The sequence below is a fragment of the Tachypleus tridentatus genome, chromosome 10, assembly GCF_004210375.1.
Source record: "Tachypleus tridentatus isolate NWPU-2018 chromosome 10, ASM421037v1, whole genome shotgun sequence".
Taxonomy (NCBI): Eukaryota; Metazoa; Arthropoda; class Merostomata; order Xiphosura; family Limulidae; genus Tachypleus; species Tachypleus tridentatus.
Window position 1 is genome coordinate 72,230,526 of NC_134834.1, and position 18,293 is coordinate 72,248,818.

The following is an 18,293-nucleotide window of genomic DNA, read 5'->3' on the forward strand; positions in this document are numbered from 1 at the left end:
TAACTACAGTATACATCAAGGTCAAGAAGAGTTAACCAAACGTGCATCTCACTAATCTAGAGCACGCGTTTGGAAAGCTATTGACAAAAATGAGATGCAGTCTTTTTTTTCTCTCTGTCTCTTGATCGAAAATGTATATCTTATGTACCTCCCAAACCCAGCAATTGAAGGACAAAACGAATAATGCAAACGATTTGCTGCTTAAATAATATTCGCGTGTGGGATTCAGCCCCCTCCGAGGTGACAAAATAGCAAGAGTCTTGCGCCGACTCTGACGACAGTAGCTAGACTCACGAACTGACGGAGCTGCTGTCATTCTGTTGTGCTTCGCTCTGATAGAACCTGTGCAATTCACTTGTTTATTGTTGCTCTCTCTCCATTTTTGAGGTTAATTATCATTTGCATTTGTCTTTTAAGGCCGACCGAGTGAAGCTGATGTTCAAACGATAACTAAATTTTTTTCTGTCCATGGCACTGTTTCTACCAGCTTTGCTACGCTAAATACTTAAGCCCGGAAACGTATTATGGTGCATCTTTTTTACTACGAATACCACGGAAAGTCCTGCCGTAAAATCCTGAATCATGAAGGATCTCGAAACCAAATTCTCTTGTATCCTGATGAAGGCTGGGCCAGAAATGCACCGATGTCCTTCTGGGTTCTCAAGAGACCCTGGTGGAGCCGAAGTGCGTGTAAGATCACTGAGATTTGCGGTACTAGACGACACAGCGCGCGCGGTAAAATTGCGGACTTGGGTCTTGGAACCATGTGTATCAAGGGTCGTTTTAAAGGGAACGAGGAGCCGGATTTCAAGATGTACTTAACTTCACATGTAACGAATGCAGATTTTCGGCTCGGGTACAGCATGACAGGTACTTTAGAACGGGGTAATAAGAAACTTGGAAACTTGAAGTTTACCCACTTTGCCATGTTGCCGAGAAAGGACTATTATAAATAACAGAAAGAAATCAAGCATGAAAGACAAAAACTTGTCACTTGGCGGTTTATTCAGTGCACCACGATCTGTATATATTTGACTTCGGTGCGTATGTGCGTGTTTTAACTTATTATTTTCACATAGTTTATAATACAGTTGTGGTTAGCGCTCATACATCGTTCATGTTTAACCATTCATTATTGTATATAATAAAACATATTTGATATTTGTTATATACTTCAATATGTTGTGAATATTTTACAGCTTTGCTCAAAATTCCTATTGTATTTTTCTTTGATTGCTTGTAAAAGCTGCCAAAGTGTTAAATGTTTTAAAATAAATGTGTGTTTTGAATTAATATTTGTTTCAATTATCCAAATTGAAATAAACACATTCCTACTATAGAAGAACAAGTATCAAAAAACCTTCCCTAACGGCCACAGCTATGAAGATGATTGAAGTAGAGTTAGACAGTATCTGCTGCATATATTTTTTCTCGTAAACAAGTTAGTGTCTTATGTATTAAGGTTCGAGTCCCGCACGTTCTTACTGGACTATGTTAGTTCCACCTTGTGTCAAATATATGATCATATGTTTCCGTCATTCTGTTGTTGTTGTTTTGATATGACCACTCATTTTTTCTTCATTTAATAATTTCATAGAAATATGTTATTTTAATGTGATAGCGAACTTACTTAAATCTGGATTTATCTTTCAGACAACGTAAAATATTTGTTTAGTCTCCGAGTTGCACGAAAGTCGTTCATAAAAATGAAATTTCATAATTTTTCAATGTGTCGTTTTCACACTGATTAATCAACTTTTTTAAATTTCGTTAACAATTTAACAGCTAAGTTTAGATCGTTGTATTCTAGCCTCTGCAAGAGGTGCAATGGTTTTAGTCAAGATTTTAAAATAAAAGTATAAGTAGGTCACATTCATCTATTGCGTGTTTCCAACATTCTCTCCATCATCAGTCAAAAGCCACAATTGAATCAAGTCAGATCAAAGATGAATCTATTACATAAATTATAAAACAGTGTTGTCTGGTCTTAAATAGAATTTAAGTATTTTGATTTGGGGGGGGGGGGGGCTGGTGGAGTGCTTTAAAATTTCCACTATTACTGTAATCTGTATTTAGTTAATTACATTTTGTTAAGCAGTAGCTTTAAATCTATAGTGGAACTAATTGAAGTAAATATGAGTAAAGGTTTAATTTCAGAAAACATTGATTGTCTGTTAAAATTGAATTATTGTAGTTGCTCATACACATTACCCATTCCTGTTGCTATTTTATGCTGAAGTCAATCATCGTTTTCATCAGTTCATGTCATTGCTCCTTGTAATACAGAAGGTAAGAGTGCGATTACTGATATCCAGTTAAGAATTCCTTACAGTATATTAAATCCAGTTTTGAAGCTTTGCAATAATAGTGTATAAAACAAGTGTCATAAAACTTACAAAAACAAATATACGTCGCTATTAACAGAAGTACTCCAAGCTTCAACCGTCTTACGGACATTTATATTGAAAGCGAAACAAACCAATAAAACAACTACAAGTTAAACAGATGGACTGAACTACAGGACTGTGCTTAGAAGGTAGTAAAAATGAAAGTAAGCCAAAATATTGTGTATTGGTTTATTAAACTGAATACATTTTGAGCATTACCAGTGTCCCATTATAAAATATGACATCCTCAAAATGATGCTTTCCGTATCCGTATCAATATTCTGTATTAAGGAGAAGAGATCTTTTAAGAGAAACAGCGGGTGTAGTAAATGATCAGGCTGACACGTTTTGTGTGCTATGTCAACCAGGCTGGCCCTCTATGTGTGTTATATTGATCACACTGGATCGATATATGTGGCTAAAGCCTATAATTTTTTTCCAAAGTTTTAGAACATTTACAACTATATAAAATGCGAGTTATCCTAAAGAAGGATATCATATTTCTGTATTTGTTGATAAGTTACACTAAGTATAAAATAGTAAATTATTATTTGATTGCATTTGCTTGTTTATATCTAAATACAAAGCTATAGAATGCCCTGCTCACCATGGGTATCAAAACTCAGTTTCTAGCGTTGTAAGTCCACAGACATACTGTTGTACCACTGGGGGCGATTGCGTACGTTATTCAGTCATTTATTTCAATTTTGGACTGGATAATCCAAAATGACTTATCCAACAATAAAAGCTGTTACAACAACTGTGTCAGTAGAGGGGTTATTTTGGTCAAAATAAAATAGAATCCACACTTACCTTCAAAATGACAATTCATTGTGAAATAAAAGTGAAAATTTAGTATAAATGATGAATAAATGTAAATAAAATAGATATTAAAGAAAGACCAAGATGAAAAAAAAAGTTATTTAAGATAAAAGAATTATAAGAACGAGATATAAGATTCACTGAAGAATTGTGAATTGTATATTATAATGACGTAAAAGCAACATAGAAAAATCTACATTCTTGTGTTGAAAAACTAAGGTTAATGTACAAACTGAAAATGAAAGACACCATAGGAAAAACGCCTTACTAGGTATGACAGAAAAAGGAAATTGCTAAAATTATGGAAATCATGAACATTATATCCCAGACTATGATGAACAAAATAAGTCAAAGATAATAAATCAAATAAAATGTATTTTAAAGGAATAGTTTATCTATTCCAATTGAAATAAAGACTGTATTGCTTAAAAAAAAACTGTTCCATGAGTCAACAGATTTATTGGTGATAAGCTGCGTATCATGTTGATTGTTACTTGTTAAACAGTTATCGACAATTCACTTGATCTAACAATGAAAACTCTAAAATTGTCTACAAAAACTAAGAAAGAAGGTTAATTGATGTGAACATCAAGTAGTCATAAAGTTATAAGGAATGTAAGGTTGAAAAGCACCTTCACTTTATGAAGTTTCTATGCAAAATATGACGTATGGGTTGTTGATAATGAAGAAGGATACACATTTAGAACGAAAACACAGATGTGATATTTGATTTGCCTCATACATTTTCAGTCTATGATTAGGAAATACCTGTACACTACACGACAATTACAGCAACAAGCAAAAAAAAAAAAACATTATAATAAACACCGCCAAACTAATGTGCAACACAGCAGGATCCAGAAAGACATGTTTCAAATCAATAGGTATTATCCATTGGTTAGCTTCAAAGAAAACACTATTTTAAAGTCAGTCAATCTGCTTAAGAGTTCGAGTGTCTTATCTCAGTCACTTCCAGGGTGTTGCTAGAGATGGAATTACCAGTAGATTTTCTTAACCATCTTTCTGAAGAGAACTCCCTGAGTGACAAAATGGCTAGTAATTACAAAAGACACACTTCTCTGTAGCATAAGCTAAAAGAAAATCACCCAGAGTATTCTTGATGAGAAAAAAGTTCAAGGACAATAAGAATATGACAGATTATTTTATTAATTAAATTTTTGATCGAACTTTGCTTCATACGTTAAACTAATGATTCAGTACTCATAATACCCATATTTTTTAATATTAATGTTAATTGCCCACAGTTATTTTATTGTGTTTTATTGATAAAGAAGCATATTGTACCTTTGTTTTATAACCGTTTAATAGTATTGTAGAAGGGACTGTTATCGAGAGAAGATGTTTTGTAGGTAATATTTTAGTTTAGGGGTTTGTGTATATGTTTGATCGGATAGAGGTTTGGCGTCAAGTGGCAAGCACGTTGCTTAACAGCTGGAATCTTTTTTAAACTTTTAAAATAATATAAAATTCGAATAAAACTATATTAGATTGCTATTGATTTTTTAGTCTGTTAGTAAATTACAAGATAACACTGAACCTAAAAGTAAACCTGGTTAAACGTTTTGAATAAAAAAAAACAAAAGTTGTACTATTTACAACGGATAAAAACTTGTGTGAATTACTTGATTGGGAATTTTAGTCAGTTCAGTTTCTGAAGACCCGGCATAGCCAGGTGGTTAAGGCACTCGATTCGTAATCTGAGGGCCGTGGGTTTGAATTCCCATCACACTAAACACGCTCGCCCTTTCAGCCGTGAGGGCGTTATAATGTTTAAATCAATCCCACTATTCGTTGGTAGAAGAGTAGCCCAAGAATTGGCCGTGGGTGGTGATGACTAGCTGCCTTCTCTCTCGTCTTATACTGCAAAATTACGGACGGCTAGCGCAGATAGTCCTCAAGTAGCTTTGCGCGAAATTCAAAACAAACCAGTTTTCAGTTTCTGAAGATTAAGTTTGCGTACTCGACGAAGTAATAAGAGCATCGTCATAAGCGTGTAGAGAACAATAAATTTCGAAATGAAATTGTCGTATCAGCGTATACTTTGAACTTAAGCTTCTCAGTAAATATTAGTTGGACTAACTTGTAGAACTTGCAGTCAAAGAAATAAAACGGTTTCTTATCATTAAATGGACATTGGTTTACGTTTTTTCCTCAATTAATCTAAAATAACCCGACTTCAGTACAAACCGTTATAATGCGGAAACACAAAACAAATGTTTAAGTTCACAAGTATATTATAAAAAGTGTAACACTGGATAAGCCAGGAAAAATTGCTTACAATATTTTAGGAAAAAGAAATCAGACAAAACAAGCAAATAAAATAAACAGATAGAAATAGTTACGAAAAAAAGAGTTTTAATAGAAAAAATAACGATAACATAAGAGAAAATTACACAAAAGACAGAAAAGTAATACTGAAAAATATAGAGTAAAAGAATAACCCGATGCGAGGGTTATAAAACTTTCATGAACTTAAAAGGGAGGAAAATTCTGAATAATTTAAAGTATGAAAAAAACTGATAATTTGTTTTAGGGAATATTTCGTCTGTTAGAGTTTTAAAGACAGAGAAGCAAGTATATTACATAAGTGGTTTTACCTGTTCTAAACAACGTGGCCGTTTCTTGTATATTAAAAAAGCAAAAAAAAAAAAGCCCGCCATTTTGTGGTCAATACTCCAGGGAGAAACGGAAAACAAAACGACAAGCTAGTGTTCTTTAAAGATGACTGCTTCCTTTGGTGGCGTGATCTACTACGAAACAGAGATAAAAGAAGGAACGGATCAATATATAGAAAAACCTAATTTTAAGTGTGATTTTGTACGAAATTTTGAAACATCTTCTAAAGATAATGTCACGCAAGGTGTTTCTTTTTCGGATGAAGATAATAGCCACGAAAGTAAATCTGTTTGGAACGATCTGTCACACCAATTTATTATGTAGTAGACTGTAAGAAATTCACAAAAAGACATGCCTGTTTCATCACAGAAACTTGTTTTTATCAATGTTTTTAAAGGTTTTTTTTAACTGGAATTTAACTGAAACATTAGATATAACTGCATAATTGGAGGAAAAAATTCTTTGCTTAGAATCATAGGAAAATACAACGCGATGTGTCACGGAAAAATATGTCCAGACGCTCCACATGTAAAACACATTGAATGCAACACAGGATAAAAGTACTGCATCACATCATGAGATAGTTTAATGATTATTAACACAAAATGAGTTAAAGTTGTACGTATGATATCCTACAGAAATGTTTATATGTTTTAAGAAATGATATAGGTTATGAAAACATGAAATCTGAATTAATCACTTTCTTACAATCCACATACCAATACTGCTGAAAAATCATCCGTTAGACATAGAAAAGCAACTTGAACGTAAAATATTTCCACAATTCACACAACTTACGCACAGTCTGACTTCAAATCCAATTGTTCAATCAGTAGTTTCAGAAATATAAAATTTCTACCTGAAGTTATAAGAAATTATATGCAGTCATTGTTTAGTTATCTATTATAGCACCAGGTTTTACCTTGTATGATAATAAACTGTGTTTATCTATAAAATGTAAAAACTGTGCTTCAGTAAAACTGAAGTTTTACTTAGTTATGAATAATAATGACTGAACGTTATTTTTATTAACTTTATCAGTATGTATTTTATTTCGCATCAATTATGAAACGATTAACGTTACATTAAGGTTATTTTTTTGTGAATTAATTCGTCATAAGGAAGATCGCTAAGAAACACCCACCGTCCAGCTGTTAAGACTATATTCCTCAGTCATCTGTATAAATTAACCTGAAACTACTGCGTGTTTCTGAACCACCACACCTACCTGATTCATTAAACTTAATATAGTTTTCGAAGGAAAAGATAAGGTTGGCTTGATCACTTGTGTCCAGTGGCAGCATTCACAAATGTATATTCGCTTATTTTTTAAATACGCATATTCATGTAATACGGAACATGCATATACATATATATGTTATAAAGCTATAAATAAAGTCCACAAGGAGTTAACTATAAGTTCGCCTATTCATAATATTACAAAAATCATATTTTCTACTTTTAAACGAATTTAGTCCTTCTCTCATAACAACCCTCGCCCACGAGTACCTACGCCCCCAAGTAATCTCGGTTACGCCCTCACTTTTAATAAGCATTTTTGTTTATGATGCTGCAAATACTCTAAATAAGTATATTCGTTAAATAAAGATGAGGATTAGAAAGCTGTTGACTAATTTTGACAAAAATACTGTTTTAAAGTTATTAATGATTTAAGGCAGTACTTTAAATTAGAAACTGTCCTATTCTTTCAGTTGATTGTTACTCTAAAGCGATGAGCGGCTTGTGTTGATGCCATGACATGAAACAGGGGTATGTCGTGCTTAATATTAGTAATGAGCAGCTTGTGTTGATGTCATGACATGAAACAGACGTGCGTAATGCTTAACATTAGCTAGAAACAGATGAAACTTCCTGTGGTTTGACTGTCAAACCAGAACTTTACTGTTTCTTGTTTTCCTCATAATTAGTGAAAATTAGATTTCTTCTTGCCTCGAAACACCTTAATGGAGTCTTACCTTCCTTACTCCATGTTGTTTACTCTACGTGGACTGAAGTCATATGTAAACGATGAAGAGAGCGTCAACATAGGCAATCATCAGTTAAAGTAGACTGCAGAAGTTTCCTGCTGCAAGTTTTGGCAAGTGGTTGGCAGTTGAGGTTCCGCAGATGACGAACGATTAAATTGCTTATCTTCATTGGATCGGGAAAGAAAAAACGTTGTTAACCAAATCACAGGCTGACGTGGGTTGAAATAGAACCAGTTAAATTCAGTTTTAGGAGGGTTAAGTTCCGGAATATGAAAGTAATATTTAAAGCTTTTGATTGGTTTGGTTTGTTTTGAATTTCGCGCAAAGCTACTCAAGGGCTATCTGCGCTTGCCTTCCCTAATTTAGCGGTGTAAGACTAGAGGGAAGGCAATTAGTCATCAACCGCCAACTCTTGGACTACTTTTTTACCAACGAATAATGGGATTGACCGTCACATTATAACGCCCCCTCGGCTGAAAGGGCAAGCATGCCGGATCGTGAACATTATAAAACTGTGAATTTAGTGAAGTAAGAAGGCTTTTCGTTATTTGACTTCCTGATATGATCAAGCTGCTTAGAAAACTTGTTCTTAGACTACTTTTCGATGAACTTGCATGGATCTCCCTGATGTCTTAAGTAAAGAACACGCATGCACAATGTGGACTGTTGGTATGAAACGGAGTCGCGTATTAAAATGAGCAAGTTACATCATCAGAATGGTCTGTATCCTTTTTTTTTTTTCTGGATTGCCAGGACTAATGAGAAAGTAGCTCTGTCCCGATAATTCTGAAGTCAGAGTATATTATTACATATGAAATAGAAGTATGTATTGGAACTAAATATGATTCTATGAAAAATTATTAGTCGTACTGATAAATCAGATTCCAGTAAAGCTACTTTTTTAACAATCATATCCAAAGAATAAACAAAATAACTAAACAATAACTTTAGTGGATATGATTATGATACTACTAAACTAAATAGTTATTTTTCTATTAATATATCTGCTTTTCACTTTTCCGGTATTATTAGGTTGTCCAGAAATAAATGTCATTTTGGTGCAAAGTTTGGAAAAGTATAAATCAGTGTTGTAAAGAATGCTTTACTTAAAGTAAGCATCATTTGCTTCAACACACTTTTGCCAACGTGTGACGATGCTGTTTATGCCCCTGTTGTAGAAATGAGAGTTTCTATGGTAATGAACTCCCTAAAAGCTTCTTCTGCAGCTGCCTGGTTTTGAAAGCATTTATTGTTTAAAAAATCGTCAAAGTGCTTGCAAAAAATGTAAATCTGTAGGAGAAAGGTCTGGGGAATAAAGTGGATGAGGCTGAACCTCAAATCCCAAATTGTTCATTTTTTGGAGCGTCATCCTTGACAGGTCTCATAACGCCGATTTTCTTGATCTTCAGTCATCTCATGGGAACCAACTTATTCAACTTTTTCGTGATTCCAATCGCACTAAGATGGTTGGCAATACTTGATTTGCTTGTGCCTAACTTTTCTGCAAGTTCACGTACTGTTATGCGAGGGTCTGTCTCAACTGCTTCCCTTAATACGTTTCATTTAAGGATGGCTTCCTTCCACGAACCTTGTGGTCTTCAAGACTTTTATATCCGTGTAGAAATCTTTGGAACCAACGCTGAACCGTACGTTCAGTAACGGTAACAGATCCATGACCGAGTGTCTGGTTGATGATCTGTATAGTTTCAGTAGCTTTTCGTCCAAGTTTAAAGTCATAGAGGAAAATCAGACGAAAGTCCTTTTTATCCATGTTGCCTTGGGGATTGCAAAACTTACTCTGAGTAGAGTTGAAACAGCAGACAATTAAGACACCTTGTAAGTGACAAACATTGTATTGAACCAACCGTCCAACGATAAATTACTCAATATTCAGCTTCTAAATGTCATCGTTAGAATTCTGACATTTACTTCTGAGCAATCTAATAATTATGATTAGTTCATCTTTAACCAACAGAATATAAGAGATTTTCAAATTAAAAGCTACTTAAAAGCATTAAAAATAATTTAAATAGCCACAATAATGTTCAGTATATTATTTAAAAAATGTTCATATTTATATATCGTATAAGAAGTTAACAATGTCTCATATTATCTTTTATATTTTTTATTGGCGGTACTTGGTAATGACTAGCTGCCTTCCCTCTAGTCTTATACTGGTTAATTAGGGACGGCTAGCGTAGATAGCCCTTGAGTAGCTTTGCGCAAAATTCAAAAAACAAACAAATCTTTTATATCAGTTGTTGTTTTTTTCCAAAACTCACACAAACCTAAAGCTAAGCCTTTCAGTTACAGAGAGAATTTAAGAAATATGTGTGACAAAGCTTTTTAAAATATTATTATATTACTAAAATTTTTAGACATTAACAAATAAGTTAAATTATTATTAAACCTCTCTCAGGAGAAATGATCAATTAACAGACCATTTTGTAAAGTTTCAGAATGTTCATTCACCGAACTCTATGTCTCTATTATAAAATTTTTTTAATAAATTTGGCATCAAAACTTAATTTTTAAATGAATACATTACTTTATCTTGTAGTTTTATAAAACGGATATCTGTAATTTTTTATTTCAAATAGGGAATTTTTTGTCAAAATTAACTACTTATATTCTGATTTTTGTTGTCTTGGAAGGAATTGTCTCTTTGCCCCCTAGTGGTTTAGCGGTAAACCTGAGGACTCGCATCACTAAAAACCGGATTTCGATATTCGTGGTGAACACACCATAGATAGCTCATAGTATAACTTTGTGCTTGATAACAAAACAAACAACGTTATAATGTTATGGGCAATCCCACTTTTCGTTGGTAAAAGTAGCTTAAGAGTTGGCGGCGGGTGGTGATGAATAGCTGCCTTCCCTCTGGTCTTACAGTGCCAAATTAGGGACAGCTAGCGCAGATAACTCTCGCGTAGCTTTGAGCAAAATTCAAAAAACAAACCAAAACAAACAGGTATCTTACTATTGTCTTGAGCCCTCTTCTGACAACATTATATATTAGACTTCATTCATTCAATTTGAAGTAACTAAAAATATTTAATTAACTTTTAAAGATTTTAAATTATGGCTAACTTCTATAAAATGTAGAGAAGAGCTGGGAAAAGTAGTAAACAAACACACTAATATTAAACCAAAGTCTACTTACACTAATATTATCGGACGTTCTGAAAAAAAAATATGAACTTGAAATCAAATATCTTATGTTAAATAATAAACGTAAAATGTCTTGAATATTGTCTTTGATTAAATCTGAAATATTAATCTTATCATGATATTACAAACATAATCGTTGTGGTACTGCTGAAGTTTATAACAGTTAATATCAAGTGAATTTGTAATACCGCTGAAAGTACAGTTCATTTATACCTTCTAGCGGTATGGTGGTATGTCTCCGGACTTATACGTCTAGAAACCGCGTTTTGATAATCGTGGTTAGCAGATAACAGATAGTCCATTGTGCTTAATAACCCATAAACAGTTCATATATGAAATCACCGAATAATGAGGGTCTAATTAACAAAACTTACAATTATATAATATGTGGTGCGACAGAAAAATTGACAGAGTTATGTGAATAGTTTAATTATATTTGTATTTCTGAAAATATATTAATTTAAATAAAACATTAATCCTAAGGGTTGCTCTATTTAGAAAAATGAGCTCCAAATGTACGCAACATGGGTTGATGGAGGGTTGATGGATAGCTCTAACAAGTATTGGATAAATCCTCGATTGGTTTCAATATTCACTTAAATAGTGATAAAACATATTTATTTCCATTTTACTATTTTTTATTTATTAGTTGTTGTTTGTTTACACAATGGATTACCTGCAATCTGTCCATTAAAGGGAATCTAACTCCGAATTAAGCATTATATAAAACTGTAAGCCCATGAACTTACCGTTGACCTACCAGAAAACTAATTTTTTGTTTGAGATTACAACGCAATACCAACATCTAAGATATCAACTTTATGGGAATTAGTTCGATCTTGAAAATTATAAATAATAGTAATTTTGAATTTCCGAAATACGCTTTTTTTTTTCCTCTGTAAAAATAAAAAAATCGAATCTTGCTTTTCAAATATAAAATGTGAGTTTATGTGAAACAAAACTTTTGAGTAACAAAAGAGAGAGAAATATACCAATGCTTCAATCGATATTCGAATATTGAATACAGGAAGTTTAAACCTAACAAGACTGCAGCAGAGATGAAGGCAACGGATAGATCGTACAGTGATGGATCGAGTCGATCGTTACATCTGTGATGACATCATCTACCAGGCATTCACCATGTTACGCAGGCGCTACAGAAGACTCTCCTCTTAAAACAGTAATTTCATGTCAGTACCAACAGATGTCACTTTAAGAATTTGGTCAGTTAAAAAGAAGATTAAAAAGCGGAGTTCCTGAAAGGAAAAAAAAACTACTGAGTCACATTTGGATTGGTTTCAAGTTTTATAGATTTATGCATTAACAACTATAAATGGATTTCGTTTGAACTGATTTTGCACAATTAACGAGCTACTGCATAGCTAATAATTAATAATCTTTTTGAACTCGGTTGTGTTTCACGGTTAGGATTTATTTCTATAAACAGTCATATATTAAGTTTTATTTATATGGGATAGAATCGTGTATTAGTAAATAGAAATATCATATATTTTTATGAATTTTGACGTAAACATTTGAATTTAAAACGAAGAGATAGCTATACGGCATAAAATATTACATTAATAAAGTATATCAGGTATCTTATAGACAACATACGTTGAGGTATCGTAAAGTGAACATGAAGAATGATTCGTTGAACATGTCTGTTTCCTTATGGCCTCAGTATTTTTTATCGAAGGCTACTTTAACTAATAAGAATCTTGGAATATTTTTTTTCTGTTCATACATTAACAATATTCAATTTAGTCCTTTATTTTAAATTATTTTAAGTGTAATGAACAAAAGCAATTTCCAGAATACATTCAAAGTGCCCTGATTATTTTCTTATATTCATATATAATTCTCTATGTGCCAGCACTTTCAGCAGTGCACATAAAGTGATACACAGAATTATTACTTAACAATAAATGTGTTTAAATGTCCCTACACTCACTATTGTGTACTTTATTGCAAGAAGACATCACCAAGTTTTAGTAGCAATAGGTAATTTATTGTGCGAAATCTTCTACGTACAGTATATCCTAAAAACTAAACAATAACAAATTATTTGAAGATTATTACTTTCAACATTCTGCAGCATATTGTACAGAATATTACCAAGTCTGAACAATAACACAAATACCAGTTCGTTTATTGTATAAAACATTTAAAACACACGAGCTATTTAACAACTACAATTTAACATTTTGTAATTTATTGTCTCTTCCTCTCTGTGTGTGTATATATTATCCCCAAAGCTATACAGTGACGTGCCCTACACTTACCACTGCTCTCAATATGTTATAGTTTATCGTATAGAGTTATCCATAAAACTTCACACTGAAGATTTATTTAATTACTACTACTCATTACGTATATACGAAAACTAATTCCGAACGTTAACAGTTCTATATAAATATATATCAATATGTTTCATTCTATCCCCAACCATGAACAATAATCAGTTCTTTAACATTACTAGTTTCACCACAGGTATTTGACATTGTACAACAACAACAAAGTTACCTGTAGAAGTAAAGTGAATGTTAAGATTCGATAAATACAGGAATATTTCAATAAATGATGCCAGTGCTGGCATGTGTAAGATGAAATTTGAAGAGCAGAAGTGAACGTGTAAAACCAGAAACTGTGTGCAAAGAATAATTTTGTAACACTACAGCTAAAGTCAGGGTACAACAACGTGTAAAGCTACGAGATAAGTATTAACAATAAACGTTGAAGTCTTAAACTTGCCTTTTAAACAATAACATCGTATCATTACAAGGTACATGCAGACAATAAATGAATACCGTTACCTATTGCAATGAGAAAATGAGGGTGTAACACAACAAGTAACGTGGCGACAACACCTAAATAATGGTACTACAAGATACGTGAGTGCAATAAGTGTATAAGATGAGAGTAATGAAAGTGTAATAAATGGGTAACATTCGACATATTTCATGGAATGACAAATGTAAAATATTACGAGTTATGTAAATAAAGTAGGTATTTCACACTAATCAAAACGATACATTGTAGCTTTCATTAACAACATAAGAATAGCCTACAGGCTGCGTGGAAATAATAATTTATTGAAACAAAACAAATAATTATATAAAGATGGTAACTATATAAAACAATAAGTTGTATGTATAAAAACTAACTTTACAAGATTACTAGATACAGGATAAAAAACAACGTATAACACCGCAAGTTGATTAGAGAAAACCCTCGTGTAAAACAATAAATTACACGTGTAAAATCTATTAACTTTATAAACTATAATACAGGTTACATGTGGAAACAGTATAGCATTAACAAGTAATGTTGTCACCGTATTTTTGCCATACGGCATGTTACGTGGGAAGAGTAACCGTATGACGCAACAACGTTTGTTTGTTTTGGAATATCGCGCAAATCTACACGATAGCTATCTGTGCTAGCCGTCCCTAATTTAGTAGTGTAAGACTAGAGGGAAGGCAGTTAGTCATCACTACCCATCTCCAACTCTTAGGCTAGTCTTTTACCAAGGAATAGTGGGACTGACCATCACATTATAACGCCCCCACGGCTGAAAGGGCGAGCATGTTTGGTGCGACGGGGATTCGAACCCGCGACCCTCAGATTACGAGTCGAACGCCTTAACCCACCTGGACATGCCAGGCCCTTAGCAACAAAGTAAAAAAGAGAGCAACCATTTAAGACTATATGTCACATAGACACAACAAGTGTGTAAGATTACAATTTACTTTGGCATAATAAGTAAGTTTACGACTGAGTATTGTACAATAACTGTCAAATTACTATTACTTTTGTACTGTAATTGTGCAAGATTACAATTTATTATGATACAATAATTGTGTAAGGTCAGAACTTATTTTGATACGATCACTGTGTAAGACTATAACTTACTTTGGTACAACAAGCAAGATTACAACTCAAGATCTCAAACTTTACTTTAATTAGTTCCTTTCTTGCCCCCCGCTAGTACAGCGGTAAGTCTACGGATTTGTAACGCTAAAATCAAGGGTTTGATTCCCCTCGGTGGGCTCAGCAGATAGCCCAATGTGTCTTTGCTATAAGAAAACACACACAGTTCCTTTCTAAGTCAGATCTCAACTCCAGTTTGTTGTCAAATATTTCCGAACTTTAAATGCAATACGTGAAATCCCATAGCGAGACTTAAAATAGGAATTAATCATTCTTTTAACTTATCTAATTCATGCGGAAGTAAGTAAATTAGGTTTAAACTTTACGTCAAAACTGTCACAAGCTTCTCCGCAAAATATGTTTGCTCAAAAGCTATACGCCTATAAGCTTCTCCATAATGCAACTTACCCTTAGAAAGGGGAAATTCAATTTTCCCTCAGGCCCTGAACAAACGTTTCTGTTATTTGTCAAATGTCTTGCTTTCAGTTCCCATGGAAATCGCTAGAATTTTTTTTACATATTTGGCTGCACTCTTAACTGGTGTCGCTTCCGGTTGTCAAAGCTTTTCGATCACTGGTCGCTATCTTTAACATTATCGAATATAAACGGGCCTCTTGAAAGTAAATTATAGGAAAGATAGTAGTTACGTAATTAACATATTTTTAAAACTCAAATAGCAAAATAAAATCAAAAATACATATTTACAATTATTTTTCTAACTTTTGAGTAAATAATAGAAAATTTCCAAACATCGTTGTCTTTACTACAAATACAGTTATATTTATTTTTGCCATAAATTACTAATAACATTGTCATAATGCTTAATTATTTCCAAAAGAACTTTATCATTAAACACTCTTACGTTCAAAACAAAATTCAAGTATTTTCTAGCTTTTCAACGTAGATTAATTACTTATACATCTTTATGTGCCCATTAAAACACTTTTATATACTTCTTAAATCATGCTGTCTTTTAACAAACTGTCTGATTATACATGTCCACCTAACTTGTCCACATATATCATATAGTATACCCAAGTTGAACGCTACCATTAATACTTATGGTTGACAGTTTATATTTCAACAATAGAAACAATTTGACGACCTAAAAATCGTCAGCTATCGATCAAGCTGTTGTTTAAAACTTGTTTATTACAATATTTCAAGAGCTGTCATATAAACCATATACTAAATAGCATTATGTACGATATATTAAGCAACATTACATGCAATACATACCTTTCAAACTATATTATATTCAATGTATAAAATACATCAAGTGATATTACGTTCAATACGTAAATAGATATAGCACGGATCATTATATACAATATATCAAGCTACATGATGTACAACATATCTCAGTAGATACTACGTCATATATGAAGCAATACTATAAGCAATATTGTTTATTCATTGTTCTGAACAGAGTTACATAGTGGGTTTTCTATGCTGTGTCCATTACTGGCATCAAAACTGCCCCCGCTATTACAGCGGTATGTCTACGGATTTATAACGCAAAATTAGGGGTTCGATTCCCCGAGGTGGGCTCAGCAGATAGCTCTATGTGGCTTTGCTGTAAGAAAACACACGGCATCAAAACTAACCTGATTAGCCACTGGGGAGTGAGTAACATATAATATTATCAAGATACGTTTTAAAAATTCACTGGCATAATGCACAATACAGGTGTGTCTGTGTACGATATCAGCACCATTATATATAACATATATAAATATAGTGTACAACTAGCCAGACCACCCGTTTCCAAGACTGAAGTTATGTAAATTAATGATTAATGAAAAGTTTTCTTGAGACATGAAAAGTTGCTTCCCTTACATGTAATTGCAAACAACGTCCAAAAAGGTACAAAACCTAAACATAAAACATGAGACTGCAATGAATCCATGCCAAATTTGATGTAGGTCCATCAACAGTGGACGAAGTAGAGGTAAAAATCGTCCATAAAACCCGCAAAACTGAAACTTTGGTCTAATGAACCATCATACCAAATTTGGTGGAGGTCCATCAACAGTGGACGAAGTAGTGGAGAAAAGAAATGCAAAAACGCTTAACAAAACACAAAATACCTAACTCTAACCCTGTGTTTATATTCCCACGGACCCAATAAACCTCCGTACCAAATGTGCTGAAGTTCTATCAAAAGGAGGCGAGATAATGATAACACATGCTCATAAAAAAATCGCAAAACGTAAAACTGAAAATTTGTGTGCATCTCTCCATGGATCCAACAAACCTCTATGCCAAATATGGTGATGATGTATCAACAAGGAGTGGTGAGATAGTACTAAAATATGCCCATAAAAACGGCAGAATGCAAAACTAAACATTTTTATGTTCCCCTTTCATAAACCTAACGAACCTCCATATCAGTTTGGATCAATCCACAATCTGCAAAGTAGTTACGTGGATATACAACAAACAGTGTTAGTATACTTATATGGATACTACATGTCAAAACACAATATATCCAATATATAAAAAAAATATATCTCATACAGGAGAGGAAGTGAGCTAAAACTGTCCTATTCAGTAAAACGTCCATCTCTGTGAATGATCATTTACAACATACTGCCCTCTAGAATTCGTTAAGAGTTGGAGTCATTTATTTCTCTCTATTATCCACGTGACCCCCTAGTGGCAGGGTGTGGATGTGAATGATTAATCCGCGACTTTTGTTTTACAACAGATTTAATCTAAGACAAGCGCTTGCAGAAAGTTTCAGTTTTTGGTTTTCAAACAATAAAGGATTTACGACAGTCATATAAAACAAACACAGTTCTACTTCATTGACTTGTCCAAAATGTAAATTTATTTAGGACTTTAGGTCATTTGGGACGTGTGTCTTTATGTAAGACCCTTCCCACTCTATCGTGGGACCGTCTTTCATCATGCAAATGACATATATTTCCGCCTTATGATTTGGCTGTAATAAAATATACAAAATTGCCACTTTTTAGTCCTTACTTGATTTTGTGATATTGTCTTAGATAATTCGCAACAATTTTTACATTGTGCATCACCTTTCCCATTCTCACTAGGAATATTTAATTCAGCATTTATTTTAACTTGTCAATCTTATGAGTTATTCAAAGTGAGAAATTTACACCATATTGAAGTCCATTTTATCCAACCTTATACGTAAAATGTTCACTAACCATATGAAATGTATTTTTTTTCAATATCAAATAAAGATGTATGTCCAGTATTGATTTTAACTGAAAACGATGTGTATGATAAAACAAAGTTCGTTAGAAAAAATGGCCTTCTAATGGCATTCATTTGAACTGACGAAAATGGTAGTCAAATTTAGGTGACCGTCCTACCCCACCTT

At 33.2% G+C, this 18,293-nt stretch overlaps 1 protein-coding gene and 1 long non-coding RNA gene across 2 annotated transcripts; one reads left to right on the plus strand and one right to left on the minus strand.

The window, feature by feature from the left end:
* The first annotated feature begins 26 nt into the window (after positions 1-26).
* On the plus strand, positions 27-1,270 carry LOC143228115 (uncharacterized). Its single transcript, XM_076459440.1, has one exon. It carries the CDS (start codon positions 525-527, stop codon positions 954-956), a length of 432 nt encoding a protein of 143 aa, XP_076315555.1. The 5' UTR covers positions 27-524; the 3' UTR covers positions 957-1,270.
* A 10,699-nt stretch (positions 1,271-11,969) lies between these two features.
* On the minus strand, positions 11,970-17,538 carry LOC143228116 (uncharacterized). Its single transcript, XR_013015200.1, has 3 exons — positions 17,459-17,538; positions 15,347-15,551; positions 11,970-12,261 (listed from the first exon to the last, which is right to left on the minus strand). It is a non-coding gene; the product is annotated as an uncharacterized LOC143228116 (long non-coding RNA).
* Positions 17,539-18,293: the final 755 nt, after the last annotated feature.